General features: G+C 36.6%; 1 protein-coding gene across 1 annotated transcript in view; it reads left to right on the forward strand.

Moving 5' to 3' along the window:
* The first annotated feature begins 3,285 nt into the window (after positions 1 to 3,285).
* LOC103802913 (Kv channel-interacting protein 4) overlaps positions 3,286 to 25,676 on the forward strand; it is a 37,478-nt gene continuing 15,087 nt past the window's right edge. The window contains exons 1-2 of the mRNA XM_009075447.1: positions 3,286 to 3,379; positions 8,474 to 8,628. Of these exons, the coding sequence (XP_009073695.1) occupies positions 3,328 to 3,379; positions 8,474 to 8,628 (207 nt within the window). The 5' untranslated portion in view covers positions 3,286 to 3,327. The remainder of the gene's footprint in view (positions 3,380 to 8,473; positions 8,629 to 25,676) is intronic.

Consider the following 25,676-nt stretch of genomic DNA (forward strand, 5'->3'; position numbering starts at 1 on the left):
TTTAACAGCAGCAACTACAGATATAAATCATGCTAAATAGCAGTGACTCCTAGAAGATGTCTGGTATGTCCAGTGTCAATATGCAGCACAGGTATCAGTACAGCAATACCTAGATATGAGAATATGTAAGACATGCTCCAGTTACAGAACTGTTTGTGAAATGTAAGGACCTCTAGGGACAATTGCCCACAATTCCAGGTGGTGTCATATGGATATGAGTTCTAGGACACTCCCACAGTGAATTCTGGGGGAAAATGTGTCTCACACTGTAATTTTCATTGCAGGAGAACAAATTATTAAATCCAAGAGCAAGCAGCACCAGTTAACTAACCTGAATTTGAAGAACCTTCATACTTAGCCCAGGGGAGTTTGTGCCTGACTGGGTTAGGGATAGCAGCTATGAAATTTCTAGTCAACCCGTTGTTTAAAAAAATAAAACAAACCAAGAAGAGTTTGATAAATCCAGCTGCTTCTGAATATCTATTTGCAGGCTAATTGCTATTATACTGTTCCAGAAATTTGAAGGAAGCAGCCTCAGTCCATCATTATCAGTGTGTTGGTGCTTCATAGCTTTTCTTTTTATGAACAGTCATGTTAGACTGGTAATAAGTGTGTCCTACTGCATAGTAAATAATTTTAATCTATCTTGGATTAATTAGCTTCTTAGTGGCAACAGCTATTTCCTTAACTTTCAAACTGGGGGAATAGGTACAGAATTCACATCTTCTTAGTGGCAACAGCTGTTTCCTTAACTTGTTTGGAACTGGGGGAATAGGTACAGAATTCACAGGAATTGTTACAGTATTTCATCTTAATTAACCCTTAGTATTTTGATGTGTTACATGTATTACAAACACTGACACAGCATAGGCCCAGTGTCAACATGTTTTCTCTGTATTAAGTATTTTTTTACTCATGAAAATTCACACTGACAGTTGTAGCACTGATCAGGAGATCATGACAGTGGACTGCAATAGTTGCAGAATGAACTGACTGTAGCCACTGAGAGTGAAAAGCTCCTGTGCTGCTTTCATAATGTGAGAAGATAAATCCTGCTTGAGCAGGGACGTTGGAGCAGATGACCCACTGTGGTCCCTTCTAACCTGACAGATTCTGTGAAACCAATCCCTTCACCTCTGCCCTGAACTTAGTGTCAACATTTTAAATTAGCTGCCAGAAGTGAGTACAGAAATTAGTCCTAAGTTAGTCACTCCTCTGATACTACTTTCTCCCATATATATCATTTTGATGTTGACCGTGACCATACTACTTCAAAGCCCATATGGTTTGTATTGGATTCCATGATCTTTTGTGTGAGCCTAAAAGTGGCAAAATTGCCTGCTTACTTGAGGCTTTAATCTGCAAACCATTTGGAAAGAATACATCCCTTTAGGTTTTCTAGAGCACTGTATGCATCTTCAGTAATTACATAGGTGTTGACCTACATAATAATAGACGTAATACATGAATAGGAAACATTTGTGAACCTTAACTCAAATGAAAAGACAGAAGTAGATATTTCTACGTCATGTCTATGCTAGAATTCCTAATAAAGAAAAAAAATCTTTAAGATAAAGAAATTTCTAGTGTGCTCAGATAAGTACAGTGCAGGAACAGCGTGATCTTGCAGACACTGCCAGCTGAGACAACAAGGTACCTACTTAAAGGCTCAGGTTTTTGACTCAGACTAAAAATATGGAGTTTGATATACCCATCAGATCCCAGGCTGTCTTTTATTTTATGCATTCACCTGTACAGTGTTTCTGAGTTGAGCTGATGGTTAGGTCCTACAGATAAAAGTGTATTCGTTCTTATTATTTGTATTAAAAGGTTTTGACATTTCCTCAGATGATCTTTTAGGTCCATCTGACTTAGTGCTGCAACTGGATTGTTTTGTCCATTCACTAGAGTTGCTGCTTTCTCAGAGGCAGAATTTGCCTGCTAATAGTTGGTGGTTTTTTTTTCTGTAGCCTAGTTGCTCCTGGTTTTTACCATTCCTTTTTCATTTCCCACAGTATTTCACTTGTACACACACTAAGAAATATGTTTTTTCTTTTATTTACAAAGTTTAATATCCTTGAAGCCTTCTCACCTTCTCCTCCTGTTCCCAAATGAAAGCACATACTTTCTCAAGGTGGGTTGATGAGAGAGAGGGAACAATTCTGTGTCGTGTCACTAACATCAAGATTCAGCACAAGTGCAATAGAGGAGATAACCCAGGATTGTCCTGGATCCTGTGCCTCTAGCACAGGACCTGTCAGTCATGTCTTTCATTTCTTGCCCCATCTGTTTTGTACTCTTGCTGTTGTAGCAAGAACCATCGCAGGGTAGTGTTTGTATTTGAGCACATGCAGTTGAGCTGAAAAGTGCAGGAGTTGCATAATGTCCAAACCAAACTTTGCCTTTCTCAGGGACATAAATCAATTCCTCAGCTGTTTTACAGATGTTAAATCTGCCATTTGCAGCAAATATCCATCCCAGTGATGCTTGCTCATATCACCCATTTTGTATAAAATGGTTGATTAGACTTCCCAGGCAGTTACTCTGGTGATTTCCTTTGCTGTAAACAAGGGTAAAACTGTTCACCTGCTTTATGGTACATGAACATTAACTATTCAGCCATATCAGTATTTTAAATGAAAGTATAAATAATACTTACTTTTATGTATATGTAGAATGCAAAATATTAAAGTAAAGGGAGACTGGCTACACATCATGGTCAATATTTTACTATTCAGAAAAGGCAAAAGTACCAGATTGGTTATCACAATTGCTGAATTCATTATATGGGAAAACTTGGCCATGGAACTAGAAGTTTGCCAGAAAGGACAACAAAAGATATCTTTGAGATTTTATTTGGCTTTGGTTGTGTTTTCCATCGTAAACATCAAAATAAAATAGTCTTAAAAGTCTTTTAAATATTTTGGCATTAAAATTTTTGCAAACATTCTTTCACCTTCTATTGTTTCAAATAAATAATCTGATACTTCTCTGTTAGATGTTTTGAGGTGGGTTATAAGAACTTAAACGGGTTATAAGAATATTACAAGAGATGCACACAGACAAAAGAGAAATTCCCATTATTGGAAAGATACCGGAAAGGTACAAAGAAAAACAATTTTGTTGTCCTGTTCAAATATTCTGGTTGCCCTTTGTGGTTCACTGTGGCTGCCATCTGTTTGGCCTTTTCCCATGAGGATTCTGCTAAAACAATGAACAGCATGTACAGAAATTGTTCTCAAGCCTGTGTTAACAGTCCTGATAATATATTTTTTAGGTTTCCTCTACGCTCAGAACAGTACCAAACGCAGCATTAAAGAGCGACTTATGAAGCTCTTGCCCTGCTCGGCTGCCAAAACGACATCTCCTGTTACTCAAAGCAAGTTTTATTTTTCATTTGATTTGATTTTTTTTTCATTTGATTTTTTTTAGGCTTGCATGCTTCAAAAATTATACTTTCATTAACTGCTCATTTGAGAGGCAAGATATCTGCTGAAGTAATCATATGTTCTATCGAGGTTTCAAATCAAGTGATGAACAGATTTGTGGGTTGGTAACAGATTTGTCTGTGCAGAATAGGATGCCAAGATACCAGTGCCAGGATCTGCTGCACAGGAGCTGCTGGATTGGCACTTAGGAACTGCAAGTTAGTTGAGAAGTGATTCACTGCTTAAATTTAATACCTTCTCTCCATACATTTGAAAAGTGATAACTTTTTGTTCATATTGATGCATGTGTCTGTGTGCTTCCTATCCAATACATAGGGTTGTACCAGCAATACTGGTCTGGGAGGAAAGGCTTGGCCCTGCAGGTTTTGACTATATAACATCAAACTATTTAGGGAAGAGGACTTCAAGTTTGTGTCTGAGAGAAGAAGAATAATGAGTTTGAAAAAAATTTATGAATGTGGAGATAAAGGAGAAGCACACTGACACTACCTTTAATGCCTTGATATAGTGTGAGGAAATAAAATCTCTCCAGGGTAGGTAAATAGGAGGACAGAGAGAGGGAGAGAGAGATCAATACACAAATAAATACATATGTACGTATATATATATACACTTAGATAAAGATTAATTATATTAATAACATTAATGCCTTCCTATATAAATTGGCTAATATAGCTGATTTTCTGTGGACCCAATTCAGTCTAGATTGATCTGACTTAATTTTAGGCTCTAATCTGAGCACCCAAAAATAGCAGCTGAATGGTCTGTGTGCTTCCTGTGTACTCTTCTGATAAAGCATATCAGTCAGTCAAAGGCAAAAAAAATGCCTCCAAGAGCAGTTCCCCATGTCCAGTGAATTCAGAAGAACCCATAGCATTTTGGCTATGAACACAGGCCCCTATTAAGTATCAAGACTGTAGGGATATGAATCTAGGGTTTCTTTTTTGCTATCCCACTTCACTGTCTTTCATATGCTCCTCTATAGAGAAGACTCTGGTACTTGCTTTCCTTTGAGATTTCAAAGGTGAAAAGAACAAAATGTCTGGGTGTACAGGGATTTATTTTTTTTCACGGTGGCTTCAGCTGTTGTGTTTTAATTGAAAATAGGATAGCTTAAAAAGGTCAGTTACTGTCACGGCATCTGATAGTATTTCTTTATGTGGAAGTTGCTTTTAGCTACATTGCATGAGTAATATAGCCTTAGATTATAAAAAGAATCATAGAATCACAGAATTGTTTGGGTTGGAAAGGAGGCCTTTAAAATCATCTAGTCCAGTTCCCCTGCACTAGACCTGGTTGCTCAAAGTCCCATCCAACCTGACCTTAAACACTTCCAGGGACAAAGCATAGAGTAGGTAAAGGAAATGAAATTGAATTAATAGAAATTTTGATTGGTTTGAAGTTGGTTAGAGAGTGACACTTCCTTATTCCTTGCACATTTCTATGCAAGCTTTTTTTGTCTGCCCAGGTAAACAAAACCATTTAGAGTCAGTCTCAATAACCTTGACCATGTAAAGCTTGCATTTTCTTGCTAAAAGTGTTTCATAAATCAGGAGAGAGGTCAAAATAAAACTTGCATTAAATTTTTTTTTTAAGAACCAAGATGTAAAAAGTAATGCCTTCAACATTCTTTCTCTACTCTTCTCCCTAATGAAGTACTATATTATGTAAGAATGTTATGTCAAATGAAATTGTTATTATCCCTTTTTGACTTCATGTACTATTTGATTTCTGCTAGCATGAAAGAAGTTGTAGAAACCAGCACTACCTACGGTAACAGTCACCTGATGTGATTAGAAATGATCAGGGGAATATTTTAAAAACATTTTAACTTGTTGAAATATACATAGCTTGAATTTGCACTTCTGCATTTCTATCAATATGTGCAGACAAAGGTTATCTGAATATATAAGATCTTATTTCAGCATTTGTATGGAACATAATTCAGCATTTCTATTGAACAGAGCATGTAAAAGAACACTTTTCTTATTTGTGTGCTTTAGCCTAGTTAAGTTTAAACTTAAAACTACCATTCCTTAGATAAATGTATGTGCTAGAGATAGGACTAGGTTCAAGAATGGTTTTGGAAAAGAAAAGTATTGCATGCAGTTATTAAAGAGATAGGGAGGCTCTAATTTGGAGTTTGTGCAGGGAAAGGCATGTGCACAATTTTTGCAGATATGAACTGAGCCCTAACTTTGGACATGCCTCTCCTGTTGCCATTATTTGAAGACTACATCTGTGTTTTGCATTGCTTTTACCATTTCTTCCTTTAATGAACAAAGGTTCAAAGTATAGGTCCTGTGGCAAATGCACTTAAAACTGTCTTTGCTATTTAGCTATAATAAAGTGACCTGTTAGTCAAATCAGTAAGAATATTTTGTTTGATAAATTATTCCAGGAATGTTAACTTGTTTCTGGTTTTCAGTTGACACATTGTCTTTCTATGAAAGAAAAGAACTCTTCATTTTCTTAGGGTGAAGAAGCTAGACTAGAGAACTGAAATAACTAATGCCATAGAAATCATTAATGTTTAGAAATAGATACATTTTCACACACTTTCCATGCATATTTTAAGGCATGGAATTTTTTTCTAGCCTGGGTAGTGGTAGCTAGAAGTGTGAAGAAAGAAATTAAAAACCTGCAAGTGAATCACGAATGCTATAGCATTTGAATCAGCCTATTTGGCACATTTCGAGGAAGTTTATAGTGGCCTTAATTTTTTTATTATTTGAAAATATTTATTGCCTGTAAGAGACTGCAGAAGTCGAGTGTGAAGAGTTCTATACTGAATCTTTTCATTAACAGAAAGACAACATCATCACCCCATTGCAGCTTTCTACATTCCCACTGAATCATATAAACACAATAAAAATGTTTATTACTAAGGATATACCAAGCACTGTGCTCAGTATCACATTGTCTGGCCTTTATCTCTAGCCTCACATTTGTTATGTGCATTCATTTAGCTTCCAGAAAAGCATGTAGATGTCTCTCTGGGCAGGCAGATGTTTTACAAATGGGTGCATAGAGAACCCATTTCCAGTTAAGTCCTTTTCTGTCTAAACAAAAGCTCATTTAAATCCCATATAACTATTGGAATATAACATACTGATGAGCTTTCAACAATATTTATTCTCAGGTTGATTATTTTACCAATTCACTATAAGTGCCTCGTGTTGACTTGCAATTGACAAAAAAAAAAAATTTGGTTGCAAAGCTGCAGAATTACATTGTTATAGAGACTTTAGGGACTATATAAAGAATATAAAAGATTAATCCCTTAAACCATGATGGAAATGCTTTAGAATTTGTGCAAAATAAACCCTGGATGTTCTTATGCGTAATTAAAATGAGACTCAAGAACTTTGTTACACCTTCCATAGATTAGGAAGACATCTTAACTCTGGAACCACTTTATTTCAGTTTCATCTATAAAGGCAGGATTTTCATGACTTCCTCTTTGCATCTCAGGGTGTATTTTTCTAGAAGAGAGCTGTGATTTTCTTACAATCTTGTGAATTCTTGTGGTCCTTTAAAAGTACTATCAAACATCGTAAGGTTGATGTAAATTCAGTTGAGGATTTTGTCAATAGCATTTAGATTGGAAGTTCCCACAAAGATGGTAGTGGTCTATGAGATGATCTATAAAGAAAAATGAATCATAGAATCATTTTATAGTTTGTCCATAAGCCAATACACAATGGACATTCTGAGATAAGGCTGTAGGTGACACTGAAATTGTCTCAGTGACACTAGGATCATCTTCCTGAGATGAGAGCTAACAGCAACATATCTTTGACAGGAGAAAAGACAAGGCCCTACAGTTTCATGAAGATTTATCAAAATAGTTTATATGTTGTGATTCTGTCTCCTTAAAGGTTGCTCATTTTTTGTTCAGCCTAACTGTGTCTTTTGATGCCAAATTTCTCCCAAGCAGCTAAGAGCTACTATCACTGCATTATAGCAGGGGGGAAAAAAATGAGACTATAAGCATAATGCTATTTTAATGGGGTCTTTTAATATTGTGTTCATATGAATATTAAACTGAATCAAACTTTGAGAATGCAGAGTTCCACATTCTGATGAAACAAATTATATATCTTCAGCAATTAGGTGTGTTCTCTCAAGTTGTATTTCTATAGTTGGTATAACTTAAATCAGAATAAGGCAGCAATTTCATTAAATTAGTCTGGAATACTGTGTAAGTTATGTTTAATGCTGGCAGTACTTAAAAGCAGATACATTCATATTTTTAATCAGATAAATGACTGGCACCCTATATATAAATACACATTTGAAGTTTCTTTAGCTAACTTATTGATCTTTTGCATTTAAAACTCTACCTGGGAAAAAATGCATTGCTATATCTCATTGTTTTAGGGCTGCACTCAACTGTAAGCCTTGAATGTGTATATTCACATCCTTAAACACCTAAAGAAGAGGTCACTAAAATCATCATGTTCCCCATTTGGACTACTCACCATCAATCATGTTTGCCCTGAAGGGTTAGATATACCCTAGTCAAAGTAAGGTCTGCTGCTGGATGTGCAACATCAATCTCTCACACTACCCAAAGCACAACCTCACAATAAAAGGAGGACACTAAGAGTCCCAGCCTCATACAGTGAATTCATAGCCATTAACTAACCAAGGGAAAATTTTCAGTATTCTGGAGTCACTAAAGTTTTATAGAATTGTTTCCTTTGGTCCAAGACTTGTAGAAACAGGAAAGTTATACTGATTGTGTCATGCATGCCCTTGCAGAACGTTGGATTTCCAGTTTATTGTGGTTCTTACACAAGAAGTAATATCCAGACCACTGGATCATCCTTGCTGTTCTCTATTCTTTACAACCACAGAGGCAGAGTTCAAAATGAACACATCATTTGTCTTTAAAGCTGCAAAAACTCTTCTTTAAGAGACTGTCTTTTAACTTGCTTTTCTTTTCCTGCAAGGATTAAGTATTTCTACTTTCTATATTTCTTGTTGAGCTTCGCTTCTCTGTCTCTTGTATTCTACAGACACTGTAGAAGATGAAATGGAAATGGCCACAGTGCGACATAGACCTGAAGCTCTTGAACTGCTGGAAGCACAGAGTAAATTCACAAAGAAGGAACTTCAGATCTTATATAGAGGTTTCAAGAATGTAAGTACTTCTTTTTTGAATTTACCATCTGTTTACAAGATAGGCCACTGCAATCTCACCTGTATAAAAGGATGACTGACAGTGCAGCTCATGGCATTCAATAGCTAAATATTGCAAGTCTAGTCAGGTGAGGAAACAATAATTCTGCAACAATTGGGCTATTTAATGACCAAAAATGCAGGCAAAATAGAAAGTGCCCAGAAGATAATAATTATAACTTAGTATAGTAGGACTCTGTTCAAAGACAAATAGAAAGTTGTGTTGTTGTTGTTTGTTTAAAGGTGCAATAATAGGAGAGTCTTCAAGAATTTGGTCAGTAGGAGGAAAGATTTTGATTTTTGTATTCACAGTAGCTATCATAAGAAGGAATTGGCTTCACTTGCACTCGAGGAACTTTTCTTCTGGTGAATAGCAGTAGATGACTTCTTCAGTTCTACAAATCTATTAATGTTGTAGATCTCTACTGTGAGTAATTAGTTGTGATTTTTTTTTGCTGATATGTGTGATCTATTGGCAGGTCCAATGTTTTTAGTTCACAGGGATCCCCACTGAGGGATGGGTATAGTCTGACTCCTTTTCCAGTGTGTACTAGGTGCCCTGTGGTGCTGGGCTTGGTGTTGGCATGTGAGACATGTTAGTACAGCAGACAAATAAGATTCAGAAAGGTTTTAGTAAGAAATAATAAATCGTTTTCTTTTTAAAATAGTGGTTTTCTATATTTTAGTCTACTACCTTTCTTGTGGTTAAAAAACTATGCAGTTCACATTGGCTAGAAAATACTTGATATTAAAAACATGAATACTAGTGATTGCTTGCAAATCATAGGTGTTCAGTGTTAATCTACATACTCAGCTGTATTACAACTGTGCAGATGCTAAGTCTCCTGCTGAGTTGAAGGTAAAGATGAATTTAATTGCCACTTACCACCTTATAGTTTAGTTTTTCTTTCACCCTCCTCGGGTGAACAGGGCTGTACCTTCTTGCCCTGAGCATTTACTACTCAGATGAAATTGTGTAACATAGTATAATAATGCTAGAAACACAATGAAGCTCAACTATGGAATCAGAGAGGAGATTTTCAATAGTTTGTACAAGAAGTGTAAATCTTGCAGAATTCTTAGATGCCATTCATTTTGTAAAGAAAGCAAGCCATGCAAAGGGATGTTTTAAACATGCGTTTTTATTGAAAGCTTGTGATGTAAGTAAGACAGAGTCACTTAATGTGTCCTGTCTATATATCATCCACAGTTCCAGAAGGTATATAACATCGGCATGTAGTGATTAACAATGATTGCTCTTAAAAGCTTTTCATTTCCTCAGAGTAGCAGAGAACATTCCCCTGCTAATGACAGTATTCCCTAGGCATTGCAAATCATGAGCTAATGTCCCTAATTATCTAAGGCAAAAAGGTACAAAGTATAGTGGATAAAATAAGTCTTCTGTCTGTTTCTCTAAGAATAATTATTTTAAGAGGCTCAGAAATGAAGGACCTTGATAATTCTCTGCATAAAATGAGGTATGGAGAAATAGAATAGGTTATAAGGAAGTATTTTAATTGATACCCACTTTAGCATTTTCTGAAAAGAAGAATTCCAGCTCTTCATATGATTCTGTGTTCCAAGATCTAAGTTCTACTTAGTTCTCAAAGGAGTGTTGATGGTAAAACATGGTAATACCTCTTTATTCGTGTGTTTAATTTCTGTATCAGCACATGATAATCTAAGTCATGCATTTATAGCATATCTTTGACTATTTAGAGTTAATTAGCATGAACTTCAGGGGTGTTGGATGTAATATCATTGCAAAATTATCAATTACTTTCAAAAAAGCTGTAAAGCATGCCCAGGGCTAGTGACTGTGCAGCTTCTACCTCTGTGCTTTATGCTTTCCACTTGATGTTTGCCTGTCTTACTATTTCTTCAAGAGTGTAACTATATAAAACAAGATAAATTAAGGCATGACTTTAAGTTTCTGTAGTTCTGCTGATGACCATAGGTCCTGTTAGATCAAATTCACAGCATCCTACAGCACCATAGTTCTAGCTTGAGTGGTTTTGTCTATACAATCTCACTCCAGCCTGCTGATTTCCTTGAATCCTCTCAAGTTCTAGAATGTCCATTCTGAGACAGGGATGAACATAATTTTTCACAGCTCCAGTTGTTTGTTATTTATAACTTCAATTAGCTTACATGTAGTTCTGAGTTCAGGTGAGAAAGCAGCAAATACTCCTGTATTTCTCTAGTGTTGGTTATTACAAAGTTTGATTTATTACGTTGTTTTTACTTAAAAGTAAAAAGGTAAATCCTTAAAAATATTTTCAGCAATTTGATTTTCCAGTGTAGGCAAATTACATGCAAAATCCAGGTACAAGGAGCACAGGGGCTCAGACAGCATCTCTGTGTATATGTAGATGACTCAAAGCTTTAGGAAGTCTCAGATCATGCTGTAGGATAGCTGATGCTCTAAGGAAGCAAGATGTACAGTGTAACTGCAGGGAATGCCCAAAGACTATTGAAATCTCTATTGGGATAATGGCTGTTTTGGTAGAAATCAAGGTCAACATCTAAATTGCAAGAGGACATACACTATAGAAAACCTAAGCTGGTGGGATAAGCACCTTCAGATGTCCTAACAACTATTATAAAAAAAATATCAAAGGAGAACTTATGTCTATATTAGGTAATTTAGCCATTTTAAAGCTTCTATACTACCCTTGAAAAATGAGCTAAACAGAAGTCCTAAGCCCTCCTCAGACTCAAAAGGTTGTCCCCAGCACTCTGGTTTTACAATGTTCCTGTGCTCTTGTTAATGAATTGTTGCTCAGCTGCCATCACAGTGGGACCTCTCCATTTTGTATTTGGCTTCCTGTCATCCCATTTCTTGTAAATTGAAATTGTGATTGCTGCAGTCATTAACCTTTCAAACCAATGGCTCTGTGGCAGGCCTAGTACAAGTGGTACTTCACAATAAATTGTACAGACTATCAAGCATGCACTCAACATGTGGTCTTTCTTTCTCTTTAGTCCATTGATAGATCTCTCACAGTTTTAAAAACATCCCTGAGCTATGGCACATTTCCATTTTAAAAATACTTAGATAATCCTTTTGCTGCACAAAAGATGTTCCTGTGCTAAACTTAAATGGTAATAATCTTTTAATTTTGTTTGATTATTCTCATCAAAATTTTTTTAGAACTCTGTGTTGGGAATCTACCAGACTTCCCCAGAAAACTGAACGGATTTTTCGTGAACATTTATCTTCCCTGCCTGTATATCAGACAAAATGTAAATTGAAGTCATGCATGCATAAAAATGTCCCTAGACACATACTGTAGTTTTAAATAGGCAGCCTCATACTCGTGACATTTATTGGGAAAACATTTCTAAGATACTTTTCTTCCCTATTGCAAATGAGGCAAACAATGATAGTAAGATAATAACTCTGATAATGTTACAGCTCAAAGATTCCTTCCCCCACCACACTACCCATCCATTCATGTGCATAACTCAAAATATGCTAATTTATACAAAGATTTTTCCATTTCAGTTATGGCTTGATGGAAGTGTTGTATCACTGTATGTTGCTTTTGTAACTCTCACAGAAAGTTTAATGAAAGCTAGTTTTAGAGGTGATAAGGTTCATTTATGGATTGTCTAAAGCATTTGAGTTTTGTGTGATAAACCAAAAAATTCTCATTGTTCTTTCATGGAAAATTCTGTGTATTCTTCTGTTAGTCTCTTACAGGAAAAAAATAAGTGAGGAAAAAGTGCTGGTTGTATCTAGTTCACTAAATTTCCAATCTAATGAGTAGGAAATAAAAACATATGGCTCATGTCACATGGGTTTATCCATCTAAGGTATACTTACATAGCCAACTGTAAGAATATTCGTAGCATATTTTTGATCAGTTGGACTAGGTGACCTCCAGAGGTCTCTTCCAGTGAAAGGTTCCATCAGTTTGTGATCTGAACCACCTATGTTCAGATTACATAAGTAATTTAATATATGGGATTAGGTAATCACAGAATGGGTCAGGTTAGAAGGAACCACATTGGGTCATGTGGTGCAACTGTTCTGCTCAAGCAGGATCATCCTAGAGCACATTACACAGAATTGTGTCCAGATGGTTCTTGAATATCTCCAGTGAGGGAAAATCCATAATCTCTCTGGAACAATCAGTTTCAGTGCATGGTCACTCAGACAGTGAAGAAGTTCTTCTTCATATTCAGGTGGAAATTCCTGTGCATCAGTTTCTGCCTGGTGCCTCTTGTCTTACTGCTCAGCACCACTGAGAAGAGCCTGGATCCATCATCTTGGCACCCTCCATTCAGATACTTATAGATAGTGATGAGGTCTCCCTTTCAGTAGTCTCTTCTTGAGATTGAACAGGCCCAGCTCCTTCAAATTTTCCTCATAAGAGAGATGCTCCAGTCCCTTGATCAACTTTGTAGGTCTCCACTTTGGGAATGTGGAATGTGGAATTTATCCACATTTCAGACAAGGCTATGTGAAAATCTTTTGACAAACTGAGCGATAAATAATGCTTACATTCATTATGTATTTCCTTCAGGAGTTAGTGAAGAAAATTGAAACTTTTCAAAAATAAGAGTAAAAATAATTTGAAAGTACAGTTTGACAGACTTAGAGTACAGTTGTCACAAATTTCCAGACCTTATTGTGTTCAGTAGGAGGTATTTGTTTCAATTAGTCTCACAGTTGCTGGCAGAGATTGAAATCTTTTTTAAAGTTAGTAATGAACTCAGTCTCTACAGTTCTATTCATCTCATAACTTGCATGGGGATACTTCACATTGTGTTCACTAGGGGAAAAAATGCCATCTAGCATACCCAGGACTGTCTTCATAATAGTGACTGCTTGCTCATGGATTATCTCTGGAAAAGGTAGATGCCAAGTTGCTAATTAAGCAGCATATAAAAGGAATGTGAGTTTTAGCACCCAGTATTAATAATAATGCAGAGTCCCAAATACCTCTAAAGTTCTTCTTTGTGCTAAAAAAGTCAGTATTAAATTTTGGTGGCATTGTGTTGTTCTGTATGCTTGTCAGTCCCTTGTATTTGAAATTGGCAGTGCCCTGCCCAGTGCTCCAGAATGTGCTCTGCAGGGCTCATGTGAGCTGTCAGCCGTGCCAAGCTGACACGATGCACAGGACAGACCTTATGCTCTACCAGCCAGATGCTCAGTGTAACTCATCTGCTGGTAGAGCTGTTTTCTACCACATGAGCTTTTATGTGCATCACTACGGAATATAAATGTTTATGTACTAGACTATGAGCAGCCAAATATCTTCCTTGGCTACAGCTCACTGCAGTTACTTTTTTGCAGCATCTGGAGGAAGCATTACAGAGCCTGATACTTGAGTTATGTACAATTGTTGCATTTTGGTTTCTGGGTAATCACTAACATTAAAGAAGTAAAGTTTGGTGCAATGCAGCACTGATGATGTTGCAGTTTAAAACTCAAGAGTAGACACCTCTTATTCTCCTTTGTTCCACCTGTCCCCTTTTCTTCATGAGGTGAGATGAATACTAACTGCAACTGCTATAAACATTGTACTTTATAACACAGAGCTTAGCATAAAATGGTTCAGTGAGACAATTCATCAGCTGAGAAAGTGCTCAAAAAATCCCTCTACTTAGTTTTCTTGCTACTGGTTTTCTTACTTTTAGAGGATTCTAATATAAAACATTATAATTCCATATTAAATTCTGTACCAAGTTGTCTCCTTGTTATGCTGCAATTCAGAAACAGCAAATGGAACACATATTTTCAGGTGGATATCCTAAGACTGCAAAATAAGAGAAGTGGGAGTAAATATATTTTCTGGTGAAACTTCTGGATGGTGCAATTCAACCATTTGGGTCCCATGGACCTTATAGATTAAATCCTATTTGTGCTGGAGTTAGGGATCTGTGATGGATCCCAGGAATTTCCAAGTGATTTTGGATCTTTATATTTTTTTCTACTTGAAATTCCTGGTCACTGTGAACAAAATCAGCAATGTGTAGGTTTTGTTGGAAATAAGTGAGAGAGACCAAAGTTCTTTCTTCATTTCAACAGAATTAATTTCTGAATAGAAATGGCTTTAAACCTACATCTGTGCTAAAAATAAGTGCTGGTAAATCTTCAAATAAACCAGCAAATCACAAGTGACAAAGCCTTAAGGTCAAGTCTTTCAGTGACATGGGAGTTTATTACAAGTCTTGGGTCAACCTGCACTTACCTTTGAGTGAAAGTCTAAAATCCAGTATCTGACAGAGCCTGTATTCTTTAGATCAGCTGGACATTTGCACAGTTGCACTTCACTCCAATTATGTGAATGATTCTCATGTTAGCTTTCAAGTAATGGAATTTTTTCAACCTGATGAATTCTGTTGTGAAATATTCTTAAAGGATCTTAAATACAGTGAGTGTAACAGAAGAAATAGGACCCAGTAACTCAGAAGACAGCATGATTCAGTAAACTCAGCATGAAACTAGAAGTCTAAAGACTCTACCCTTTTGGCTCTCTGGCTGGCTTATTAACTGCCACACACCTTTAAAAGCCTTAACTATCACACTAAAAAGCCTTCTGGGTTGCATGAGAGCATTATACCAGTGCTTCACAGTCTGCATGGGCTCCACATTGACAACTGCCTAATTTAATGTCTCTGGTCTGGCAGCCAAAACCTTTCAGAGTGTCCCTGGCTATCTGAGAGATTGCTTCATTGATCAAAGCCACCTCAAACATGCCTTGGGAACAAAGTGGGGAGCACCAGTGGGGGAGCTGGTGGCTGTGGGAAACTGAACTTTCCCAGGAGCTGGAGATAGCAAAGTTCAGCCTTACAGGAGAGAAAAATGAACACTGAATTCCTCAGCATTAGGAGTGAAATGTGTGTTCTGTGGGCAGTGTATTTGAGTGAGATGCTTTACCCCTCCATGAACAAGCTCCATATCTGTCAAGTATAAATCACAGTAAACTCATACCTGAAAAATCACTGATCTAGGAAGCACTTTATGTGGTACTTCTAACAACTATTTACTCATTTTATGCATAAAATGCCAAGAATAATTTTTATAGGCAAACCCCAGTGGCTGGATATAGCAGTATTTGTATTTGGTCTGCTACCTGTCAGCAATTAGATATCAGAACAGCAGACACATGAATGTGCTTGTGATTTAAAATGTCAGCACTAAGCACTGGATCTAGATGCTACTAAGTCAATGGGTAGGAAATCCAGGTTCAATACCTAACTGCCACACTGCTGAACAACCCAGTTCAGCAACACAGGGCAGAGGAAAATTCATTTTTAACTACTTCTATAGATTCACCAATTCTGGATGCTCATAACATATAGCTCCTGAATTTATACTGTTATTATTCTAGGCTGAAAATTCTGCCTCTCTGAAAGTCTTTGCAAATGCAAAACTTCATTGATTTTAATGGAACATGCCCAAATGCCATGAAGAAGTTTTGTCCCTCTTTCTTCATATGTTTTTCACTGTAGGGAATTGGCTTCTATATGGCTTCTATTATGACTTCTCAGGTATTCCAGAGCTCTAAATAGAAATGTGGCAATTACAGGTTTTTTTCAGCTGGTTTGCCCCCCACCACATTAACTGTCTGTGATTAAAAGAACTGTACATTCCTTCAGTCTGTCAGGCAACTGCAATTTAGTGGCAATTGAGTCAAAAGCCTTCCAGTCCACTCCCAGAGGAAGATATTTCCATGAAGCAATAACAAAATATATACTAATTATTATTGTTTGTTGAGTACATAAGCTGTTCTCATTGCACTGTACTGAAAAATCTGTTCCTTTTTTCTGTTTTCTTATGAAGACTTTTTTCTTTCTATGAGAGAGTATGCATCCCAATTAAGGTACTCCTGCTATTCAACTGGGATATGCCTCTTCAGAGCTCTCACTTGTTCAACAGAGGACCTGAAACTGGAGGTTTCAGGTTTTGCTTTGTAAATGAGATGCCTTTCTTCATTTGGTCTTTGCCTTCTGCATTTAGAATTACTGTAAGCAGCATCTTCTGGGAAATCTCAAGACACTCTAAGAAGTTTTCTGCTTAATTGTCCAATGAAGACCTAATTAGGATCCTAAGATTGAAGTCCATCCCTTTTCTATTACTGTAACTGTCTCAACACTAAACAGTCCATGAACAGGTTAGAAGCTTATGCACAGAAATCAGTTGTTTTTTCTGTTTCTTTCATCCAAGTAGTACAGTTCTCATGTCATCCCTCAGACTTGATCAAATAACCACACTGAATCTGATTTTCAAAAAAATGCACTGCACTTCCAGTAGTGTTGAAAATAAATAAATCAAGTCATATAGCATCTGCTTCACTGATCAAGAGGCATAGTACCACCTCCTGTAATGCAGCCCAAGTTATAACAGCCTTATTTTCTTATTCTGTGCTCAGAAGCTGTAGTTATGGAATAAAGACAAAGTTTATGTGCCATAAACTTTGCAGACGGTAAGAAGTTTTTATGTCCAGCAATTTCAGCCTCAGTGCATCTCCATGAGGAATGATACAACTGTGAGAAATGAAATCTCTTTCTTTGGTCTGACCTGATTGATAGATAACTCTTTTCAAGTTGTATCTGATTCTCCAGTTATCCTTTTTTCCCCTTCTTCTTACATGTTTTAACTGGGAAATGTCTTCTGCTTCTTTTTCATATAGGTTTATATAAGTATTCAGTTCCAATGGTTTGGTGCTACGAATTTGAGATATGCTGCCAAAAGCAATGTATTGAGTATTCACATATGAGACAAGGCAAACTTCAGAAGTCTAAAGGAGAATTATTAATTTATTTAGATATATTTTTCTATGCTAAGAAGGCTTATCTGCTCATATTCCTTACTAAACTTCAAATTCTGGTGCTTTTTTCATGCCTTTTACTGAATTATAGGAATGATATGTCATTTGCAAGTAGCAGTGGTACATCCTTCCCGTACATCCTTCCCTGTCTTATGGAACTCTTCATTCCTCCTTCTCAAAGGCACTTAGATTTATGGCCACAAAGCACACTATGACCCTTCCATGATGACCATAAATAGTAGAGCTCTCATGGTCATGTCTCTTCTCCTTATCATGGACCTACACTCTGGGGAGCCCTTTGGGCAGCAGAATAATGGCAATGTCAGTGTGATGTGCTGGTGGTCTGGGCAAGTTGCAGATGTGATGGTGATGGTTTTGTACATAGAGAGGGGACTCTTTGGCAGACTTCAAGTGCCAGAGAGCCTCCAGGATGAGACACATTGCTCTCACTGTGTGAACAGGGAAGAAGCATTTCTTCCCACAGGCCTCATCTCTCTCTCACTCACAGGAGCTTCATACACATCATTACCTCAATTGCTTCTGATTTCCCACTGTACTTGGTGACTCGGGTCCTATTTATGCTAATGTCAGGCTCAGTTTCATAAATATTTATGCAGGTAAGCACATTTGTTCTTATGTTTGCACTGCTGGAGCCCTTCTCCTGAGAGAAAGTGTTGTTAGTAGTGGAGAAAGCAGAAACCTTTGTTAAAGGGTAAATGTATTACTATATAAAATATAAATAATGAGCCCAATGTTTGATTTTCAGTTTCTAAACAGATCCCCATTGAATTTTATGTTCTTTGCCATTTCTGCGAGCTGGCAGGAGTCTGTAGGCACTGAAATGCCTTGATGCTTTTCATCATATTTAGCACTAACCAAATATTGATCTGTCTGCCTTTACCACTGCACAGCTTTGAAAGAAACAAAGAACAACCACTCTGAAAATTGCTGAAATAACTTGAGTTAGGACACACTTTTAGCCTGACTATCTTTCATGCAGACATTTGTCCCAGGAATGCTGAACTCACAGTGTTCTTTCTTCATGATTAAAATTAAAATTTGTTTTGGTGTCAGTACTCAGCATCAACATCCAATTGACTGACAAATTTTAAAAAAAAACAGATCAGCATTTAAGACAGAATATAGGATATGTTTTCACCCCTGACACACTGAGGTTGCTTCATAAATACCTTGTGCTAAATTAAGGCTTTCTCATTTTCAGATATGGCTATAAAATGATGGTGCAAGTCCACTAACCTTTAGCAGAAGTTTGTTAGTACAGTTTCCTCCTCAGTGAATCTTCCACCTTTAAGGATACAAGCAGCTACTAGGGTAAGCAAGAGCACCAGCTCCCTCATGTTAAGAAAAACGAAATAAATGCCTCCATGGTTTTAAAGTAGAGACCTACACTCAAATATTGCTGTTAGGGATTGGTGATGTTCTCCATTCTGCTCAAGTGAGTTACTTGAACAGGTCTAAGGGAGTACACAACTGAGGGACCAGGGCTTGCCAATATGGAGCGAATCCTCCTCCTTTCACCTAGGATTTCAGTTGAATTGAAGGGACTTGAGCAAAAGCATTCACATGGGAATGTGTGAAAGGCAAGTCACAGAAGCAGTGCTCACCTAAATACAGCTTCTCCCAAGAGGGTGAGCACCTTGTCCTTGCCAAAGTGTGTACAAAATATCTGGAGCATGACTTCTGGTACACTTAAATTATAGCCCCTGCCTAGTTACAAGTAAGGGTAGAAAGAGTAAGCACTTTTCATATGCTACAGACTCATCCATGAAGTTTGGTGTGTCAAGCTTTCGGGTGAGCTTTTAAGTTCAAATCTTTAGTCATGTTGTTTACTGTTATTTTACTGCCAGTGCTAATAATAAGAAACTAAAAATTGCACTAGTTAGTGGGCATTGCTAAACAAAGAAGGGTGCTGATTAAAAGCATTGCTGGCACCTTGCCCACTGCATTGTAGAAGCAGCCAAAATGTTGATTGTTATTTACTGTGTGAAGCCACACATGCTGGATGTGAGCCAGTTCCTTTATTTCTGCTTGTTTTCCTCTGAGACTGCCATGGCAAGTAGTGGTTGGGAAGATACTTTTGTTCATTAGTCTGTCTTAGGGAGGGAAGATTCTAGAAGATGTACATCTTTGCTGTGCCATTGGAAAGCATCATTGGAACTCTGCTACAGGTGGCTAAATAGAAGCAAAAAGTTTTGTGTTTTGCTGGATGAGACAAGTCTTAGAAGGAGTTTTTACATGTATTTCACCAATGGGTATCAATGGAGACTGATGCTGTCAAATCCACTGACTGCCACAACCTTCCTAGAAATGCAGAGTGTTGCCACCGACCTATAAGAGTTTATAGCTTCTGTGACAGACATGATAATGCAACAACCTGAGGTGTTATCCCTGTGAGTCTTTAACTGAAGTAATTCCACTGTATTTTAGGTCAGAGAGGAAAGACTGAAAGGAAAGTTGTCTCTTTAGACCCAGTAATTAGTGCACTCCATTTGGGACTGTTTTCTTCACTTTCAGTCCTCAAAACCAGCTTGAGCTTTACACCTGTAATCACAAGTAGGAAAATTCATAGGAAGACTTTAGAGTAGGGGACAAAAGATGATCTGAGGTAACCTTCCCTAACCATTTTAGAAAAAACAGCTCCCTTGTATCTCTGTCTTTCATGCCATAAAGCTTCTATAGAGACTAGAGAAAATATTTCTTTATCTCCATTACTACGAGTTCTAAGGGCCCAACAAGTATATTCAAGTATACAAGACTAGAGTATGTGCTTTTATATTCTGATCTATAAGGATTGATTCTGCAGTACCTGAAAACAATAACAAGCTGTTTTTGGAAGAAAATTTGGCCCTCTTGAAGTCATCAAATAAGTCTGATCTGAGATATACCTTTGGTCAACATATTTCATCATTCATCAATGTTTTGTTACAGCATCTTTCTATATCATTACATAGAAGTTATTTTTAAAAATACAAATCCAGAATTTTTTTCAATAAAGAAAAGGTGCTGTGAAACTGCTTTTTATAGCTCACTCCTGAGAGAACTAACATGAGAAACCAAATCAGAAAATAAACAAAACAAGAACTAATTCAATTTCAATAGGCAGGAAGTTACATTAATTACTGTTCCTTACCTGATAACATAAAAAGTAGAAGTGGCAATTGAAATTAAAAACACCAGTGATTTTCAATATAACTGAATTGAATGTAAGTTATTCATTAGAGAAAATGAGTGAAAATCCATCAAGCTAGAAATAGGGCATCATAAACACATTCATGTGTATAATATATGCTGTTGTACATAGTGGGGACACTATCCCAGAGATGAAAAGCCTATTAATGCTGGCCTTAAAGTTAAACTTTTCATAAAATTAATTTCAAGTAGTGTAATAAATAAAAATTAAGAAACCCCACACCACTTTGTATTTTGATCTTTTAAAATTTCTACTCTCTATCTTCATATGTCTTACACATATTAATATACTGGGACTCTCAGCTCTCCTACAAAGTAGGAAAGGCTTCACTAATGTACTCATTAATCTTCATTTTACTCTAGGAAGATTTTTTAGAACAAAAACTATATTACATTATTTCAGCTATAACTGAGTTTTAAGTACACTTTGTCCTATACTCTGCATTTGTTCTCCTTTAAATAGACATTGCATAATTATGGAGCATGAATTATGCAGAAATGGGGGAAAAAACCCACCCTCATTTAGTTAATTTCTTGTTTCTCTGGTATACCCACAGTATCTTGAAAGTTCTTTGTTTACTGGTAGGGTATTAATAAATCATAAATTCAAATTAACACCGAATATAATTATAAAATGTTAGGGAAGTGAGCAAAATATTTCAGCTACTTAAAGGAGTATGAAAATTGATTAAAGTAACAAAATCATGTTTCTAAGTTGTCTGAGGAACTATCTTCCCTCTCTCTCTGTGAAAATTAACAGTTATTCTGTTAATGGGTAGGAGGCATGACAAAGGCAGCTCTATTTATTGGCTAGAGTAGCTGGTTAACTTTTTTCCTTTGAGCCTCTTTGATTGCCAGCACTGTTCACTGGGCACCCAACACACATATTCAAAACTTTCTTTTACCCACCTCTTCCACAGCAAATTGCCTGTGCTCTTCTTCCCATCTCTGCACATTTCTTGGTAATTAACAGCAGTTTCTTCAACAGCTTTTCAGAAGAAAGGCAAGTAAGGTCTAGACTTGTTCCATTATAGCATAAGCTTGGGCAGCCCCAAAATACTAGGTGTAAAGATAGAATAAAACCAATTGTCATCCTTTGTGAGTAGTTTGAGACACTGTCCTGCCAATCATTCTCCCAGTTCTTTGACAAACTGGCTTTTATAGTAGGCAAACAGCAAAGTTCAAGGAGAACACAGAGTTGGGCGAATAATATAATTGCCTGATCAAAAGAGCCAAAGTAGGTATTTCTTCTATAGTCATTGCAATTATCTCATAAATGCAGTGATTTCCTAAAATCTTCCTCAAAGCTCTCATTTGATGTGCTGAGGTGTTGAATGATAAATCTATACAAAGGAAATTAAATGTTTCAGTCATTCATCTAGTTTCAAAAAGAGGTGTTAAAATGCAGGAGCCCAAATACTGACAATGCTGCCATCCAGGAGATGCCAGTTCAAAGAAGCTGATCAGAGAAATGCCTGTCTAGAATAGATTACAAAGACATGGGTTTTTTCTTTTAACTCATAGGAGAAACAACCCCTTGAAATTTTACCAACACCTAATGGAAAACACTTTGCTTAGAGTTCAACCTCTGTGAATTTGTTGTTCTCTTGGGGAGATCTGTGGCAGGAAAACACCTGCTCTCTTCTCCCCACATCACCTTCTGCTATTTCTTCTTCTAGAAGTATTTAGAACAAAGGAAAAGAAAAAAAGAAAAGGGGTATAAATATGTTTGTCTGTGATTTTTTTAAAATCTGTATTAGTGAGAAAAGAAAAAGATCTTTTGAACTGTCTGACTATTCCCAGGTAATTTTCCCCAGTCTTAATTTCTAGTGCTTTGTTCACCCCATTTCAAATATTTCAAGAGACAAGGTTTCTCTGAATTAGTTTTTTGAGGCTGCTTCACAGGCTAGTTCATGTCATCTCTTTCAAGCATATCTTTTGAGATATTTTTCAGACTACACTTGCTTTTTCTTTAATGTCTTCAAAACCTTCTTTCCCCCAGAAACCTCATTTAGTTTGTCTCATCTACTTTGAAGTCCTGCTAAAATAATTTCACTTTTATTAGCTGCTGCAGGAATTTTCCCCTACTCTTGGTGTTTGTCCTATGTTTGCCAGTAATGTGATTAGAACTCCAGCAATGCCACCCAGCTCATCTTCACAAAGATCATTTCTGAGATGTATTCTGCTCTTTTACTGGAAAAAAAACCCTATCAAAAGTGAACCCTGTATTCTAAGAGCACTTTCAGGACAGAAAGTTAATCATGTTAGCACTTACTTCAAAATGTCCTGAGCAGAGAGAGAGATTAATTCCTCATCCTGCTAGCCTTGTCCCAGTAGGTGGTTTATCTTATTTGTAGTAGGAATGTTTTGTTGGCTCACACTTAGCTTGACATTCCCTGTAACCCCACATCCCACATTCATAGCTGGTACTTGGACAAGGGCAGATTTCTTCCCAGATGCAGAACATTGAAATTCTTGTTGAGCTTCATGAGGTGTCTGATGCCCCAGATTTTGTTATTAATTTGGCCTGGATTATGTTATTATATCAAGGCTATTTGTTAAATTCTTATATTGTTCTGACCAAAGCTCCATCATATTCGAATTAAAAAATGGAAACTGGACTGGGCTATGAAAAGCTGCTGTGGGTCCAGGTTTGGGGATTTTTGGCAGCATTAGTTTTGAAGTATAAGCAGGTTAGTTCAAAATTATGTATGTGTTTTTCCATTAAGTTTTGTGTCTATGGAAAATTTGAATTTGCAGACAGAGTAGAAGTACATGCAAAAAGAGAAAATATTATCAGTTATTGATAATTAAATCACTGGACATGAACATATATCTAAAATGAAGCAGAACAAAAACTGACAGCAGATGAGGCATAGGATGGAGAACCTGTCATGCAAAAGGCTATAATTAAGATACATTCAAAGTTGCCAAAGCTCCAGCTTTATCCATCACACAAAATTGTATGTTATGTAGACACAAGTCTGAGCTTTGAGTTTGTTTCTCCTTCATTCCCTTTGCTATGTTTCACTATTTCTCCATTTTTTTGTGTGTCTTTTTGGTTTGCCTCTTCTCTAAAAAGTGTGTTGATTAGGTAGTAAAGAAGAATGCACCTATGGCAGCATTCTTAGAAATACTGAAGGGGAGAGACAGCTTAGACAGCATGAGGCTTGTAAATAATTTACAGGTTTTGGAGTGGTTCATAAGACCATGTGCTGGAGGTGTAATTTCCCAGCAGCAAAATTGCAAGCAAGAGAGATCTTCAAAAAGCAGAATCATATTTATTATTCTCTGTCTCTTCTTTCTGTCAGTTTATATTATTTTCTCTTTAAAAGAGGGAGCACTGGACTCATTTCAGGATGAACTTTCCCTCCTTTTTATTCTCCAGAAGCAAAATATAATACATTAATGCAATTTTAAAAGATTGCAAAACAGATTTGCTCTAACAAAATAAATTATATACAGATTGAGGAAAAAAAATGGAAATGGTTTAAATAAGCCTCACATTTTTCTTTAAAACTATTTAAATTTTTTCCTCTCTTTTATAAGAGTTTAATGAAAGGTTAGATAGATTTTTTTTTTTAATTATAGTTGCTACAGTGGAAGAAGTCAGCAATAACTTGACATAAAGCCATGAGGCATACTTAACAATTACAATATTTAATCTCTTTCACTGAACTGCAAAAATCTGCACATAAACACAAAAAAAGCCAGATTTATGAGTCAAGAAAAGTGCAATCTTGGAGGTAAATTATATTGGCTACATATATTTTTAGAATAAAATTATTTAAGAACAGGAGTGTTCATGGCCATGTCGAGTCTTGGAGGAGAGATCCAAGGTAAAGAAAGAAAAGTTTGAACTGTTTTTTCTGGTAAGAGTAATTGGACAGCATCACAGATTTTTCATGAGTGTCCTTAGGACATCATTACTACAGATCTTCAAGGATGAAAAAGGAAAGGTGTTAACTGGCAACGCTGTGGCAAAGAGCAGAGGAAAATACAGTCAGTCAACCTAGAGAAACTCAAGATGTCATTCCTGGCCTGGCAGTCAAGATATATCTGATCTTACAGAGACCTGTACTCTAATTCTGCCTCCGTCAGTGACAGCCTCTGTGCCCAGGAGCAAATAATTTTGTACGTCTATCTCTGAAACAGCTGTTTGTCTGTTTGCTCAGACAGAATTGTTTCTTTCTAGGCGTTTGCACATTCTTAGTTATGACAAAAAGCTGATTTTGGCTGTGGATAAATGACATAAAATAATCCCAGATCTACAGATCTGACATACGTTTCTTGGCATTTCAATTAGCAAGATAACACTATTTGTTTCTGAGCAGAAGCTGTCAGAACAATGAATATCTCAGTGTTCCTTTTTTGATCTAATTGAAATATCATTTGCTCTCACAGACAAAGCTGTTATTACACTGCTCTTTATTTAAAGCTATTTTTACCCACAGTTTAGGACTAGGAGCACATATGTTTGAGTCCTCAGTCCAAATAGCATGTCAGTCAACAAAAATAAATGTAGGAACATTAGTCTTAATTTGTATTTTCTTGCTTGCCTTTGTTTCTGAAAATGCTTTCCTTTTAAAGAGCATACCAGGCTTTTTTCACCCTCTGTTTAAAGAAGGAATTAAGGTAAAAAAGCGAATTAAGTGCATGGCCCAAAGTTAGCTACTTAGTTTGGCAAATTCAGAACTAGAAATCAGCTTTCTGGTCTTTGATATTTTTGTGTGACTTAGTACACAATACAGTTTTCCTCCTGCTTTTCCTACCTCTTTATACAAGTCATTTTTGTAGTCACTGCTCTAATCTTCTTTTTTCTTTTCCTTCGCTTCCTTTCATTTGCTTTGTAGTCACTCTGTTCTGACACTACCTACTTATTCTTTCTTACATATTTCAGTTTATGAAAAAGATGTAAAGAGGCAGAAGGATCTGCAAAGTTTGAGTAAGATCTTCTGTGACAGGGTCTTTTGAATTCGTTGAATATAACTCTTCTACTAGAATATGATTGCATGTTCTATCAGTAATACACAACTGTTTACAT

This window comes from Acanthisitta chloris, unplaced genomic scaffold (assembly GCF_000695815.1).
Source record: "Acanthisitta chloris isolate BGI_N310 unplaced genomic scaffold, ASM69581v1 scaffold3580, whole genome shotgun sequence".
Classification (NCBI taxonomy): domain Eukaryota; kingdom Metazoa; phylum Chordata; class Aves; order Passeriformes; family Acanthisittidae; genus Acanthisitta; species Acanthisitta chloris.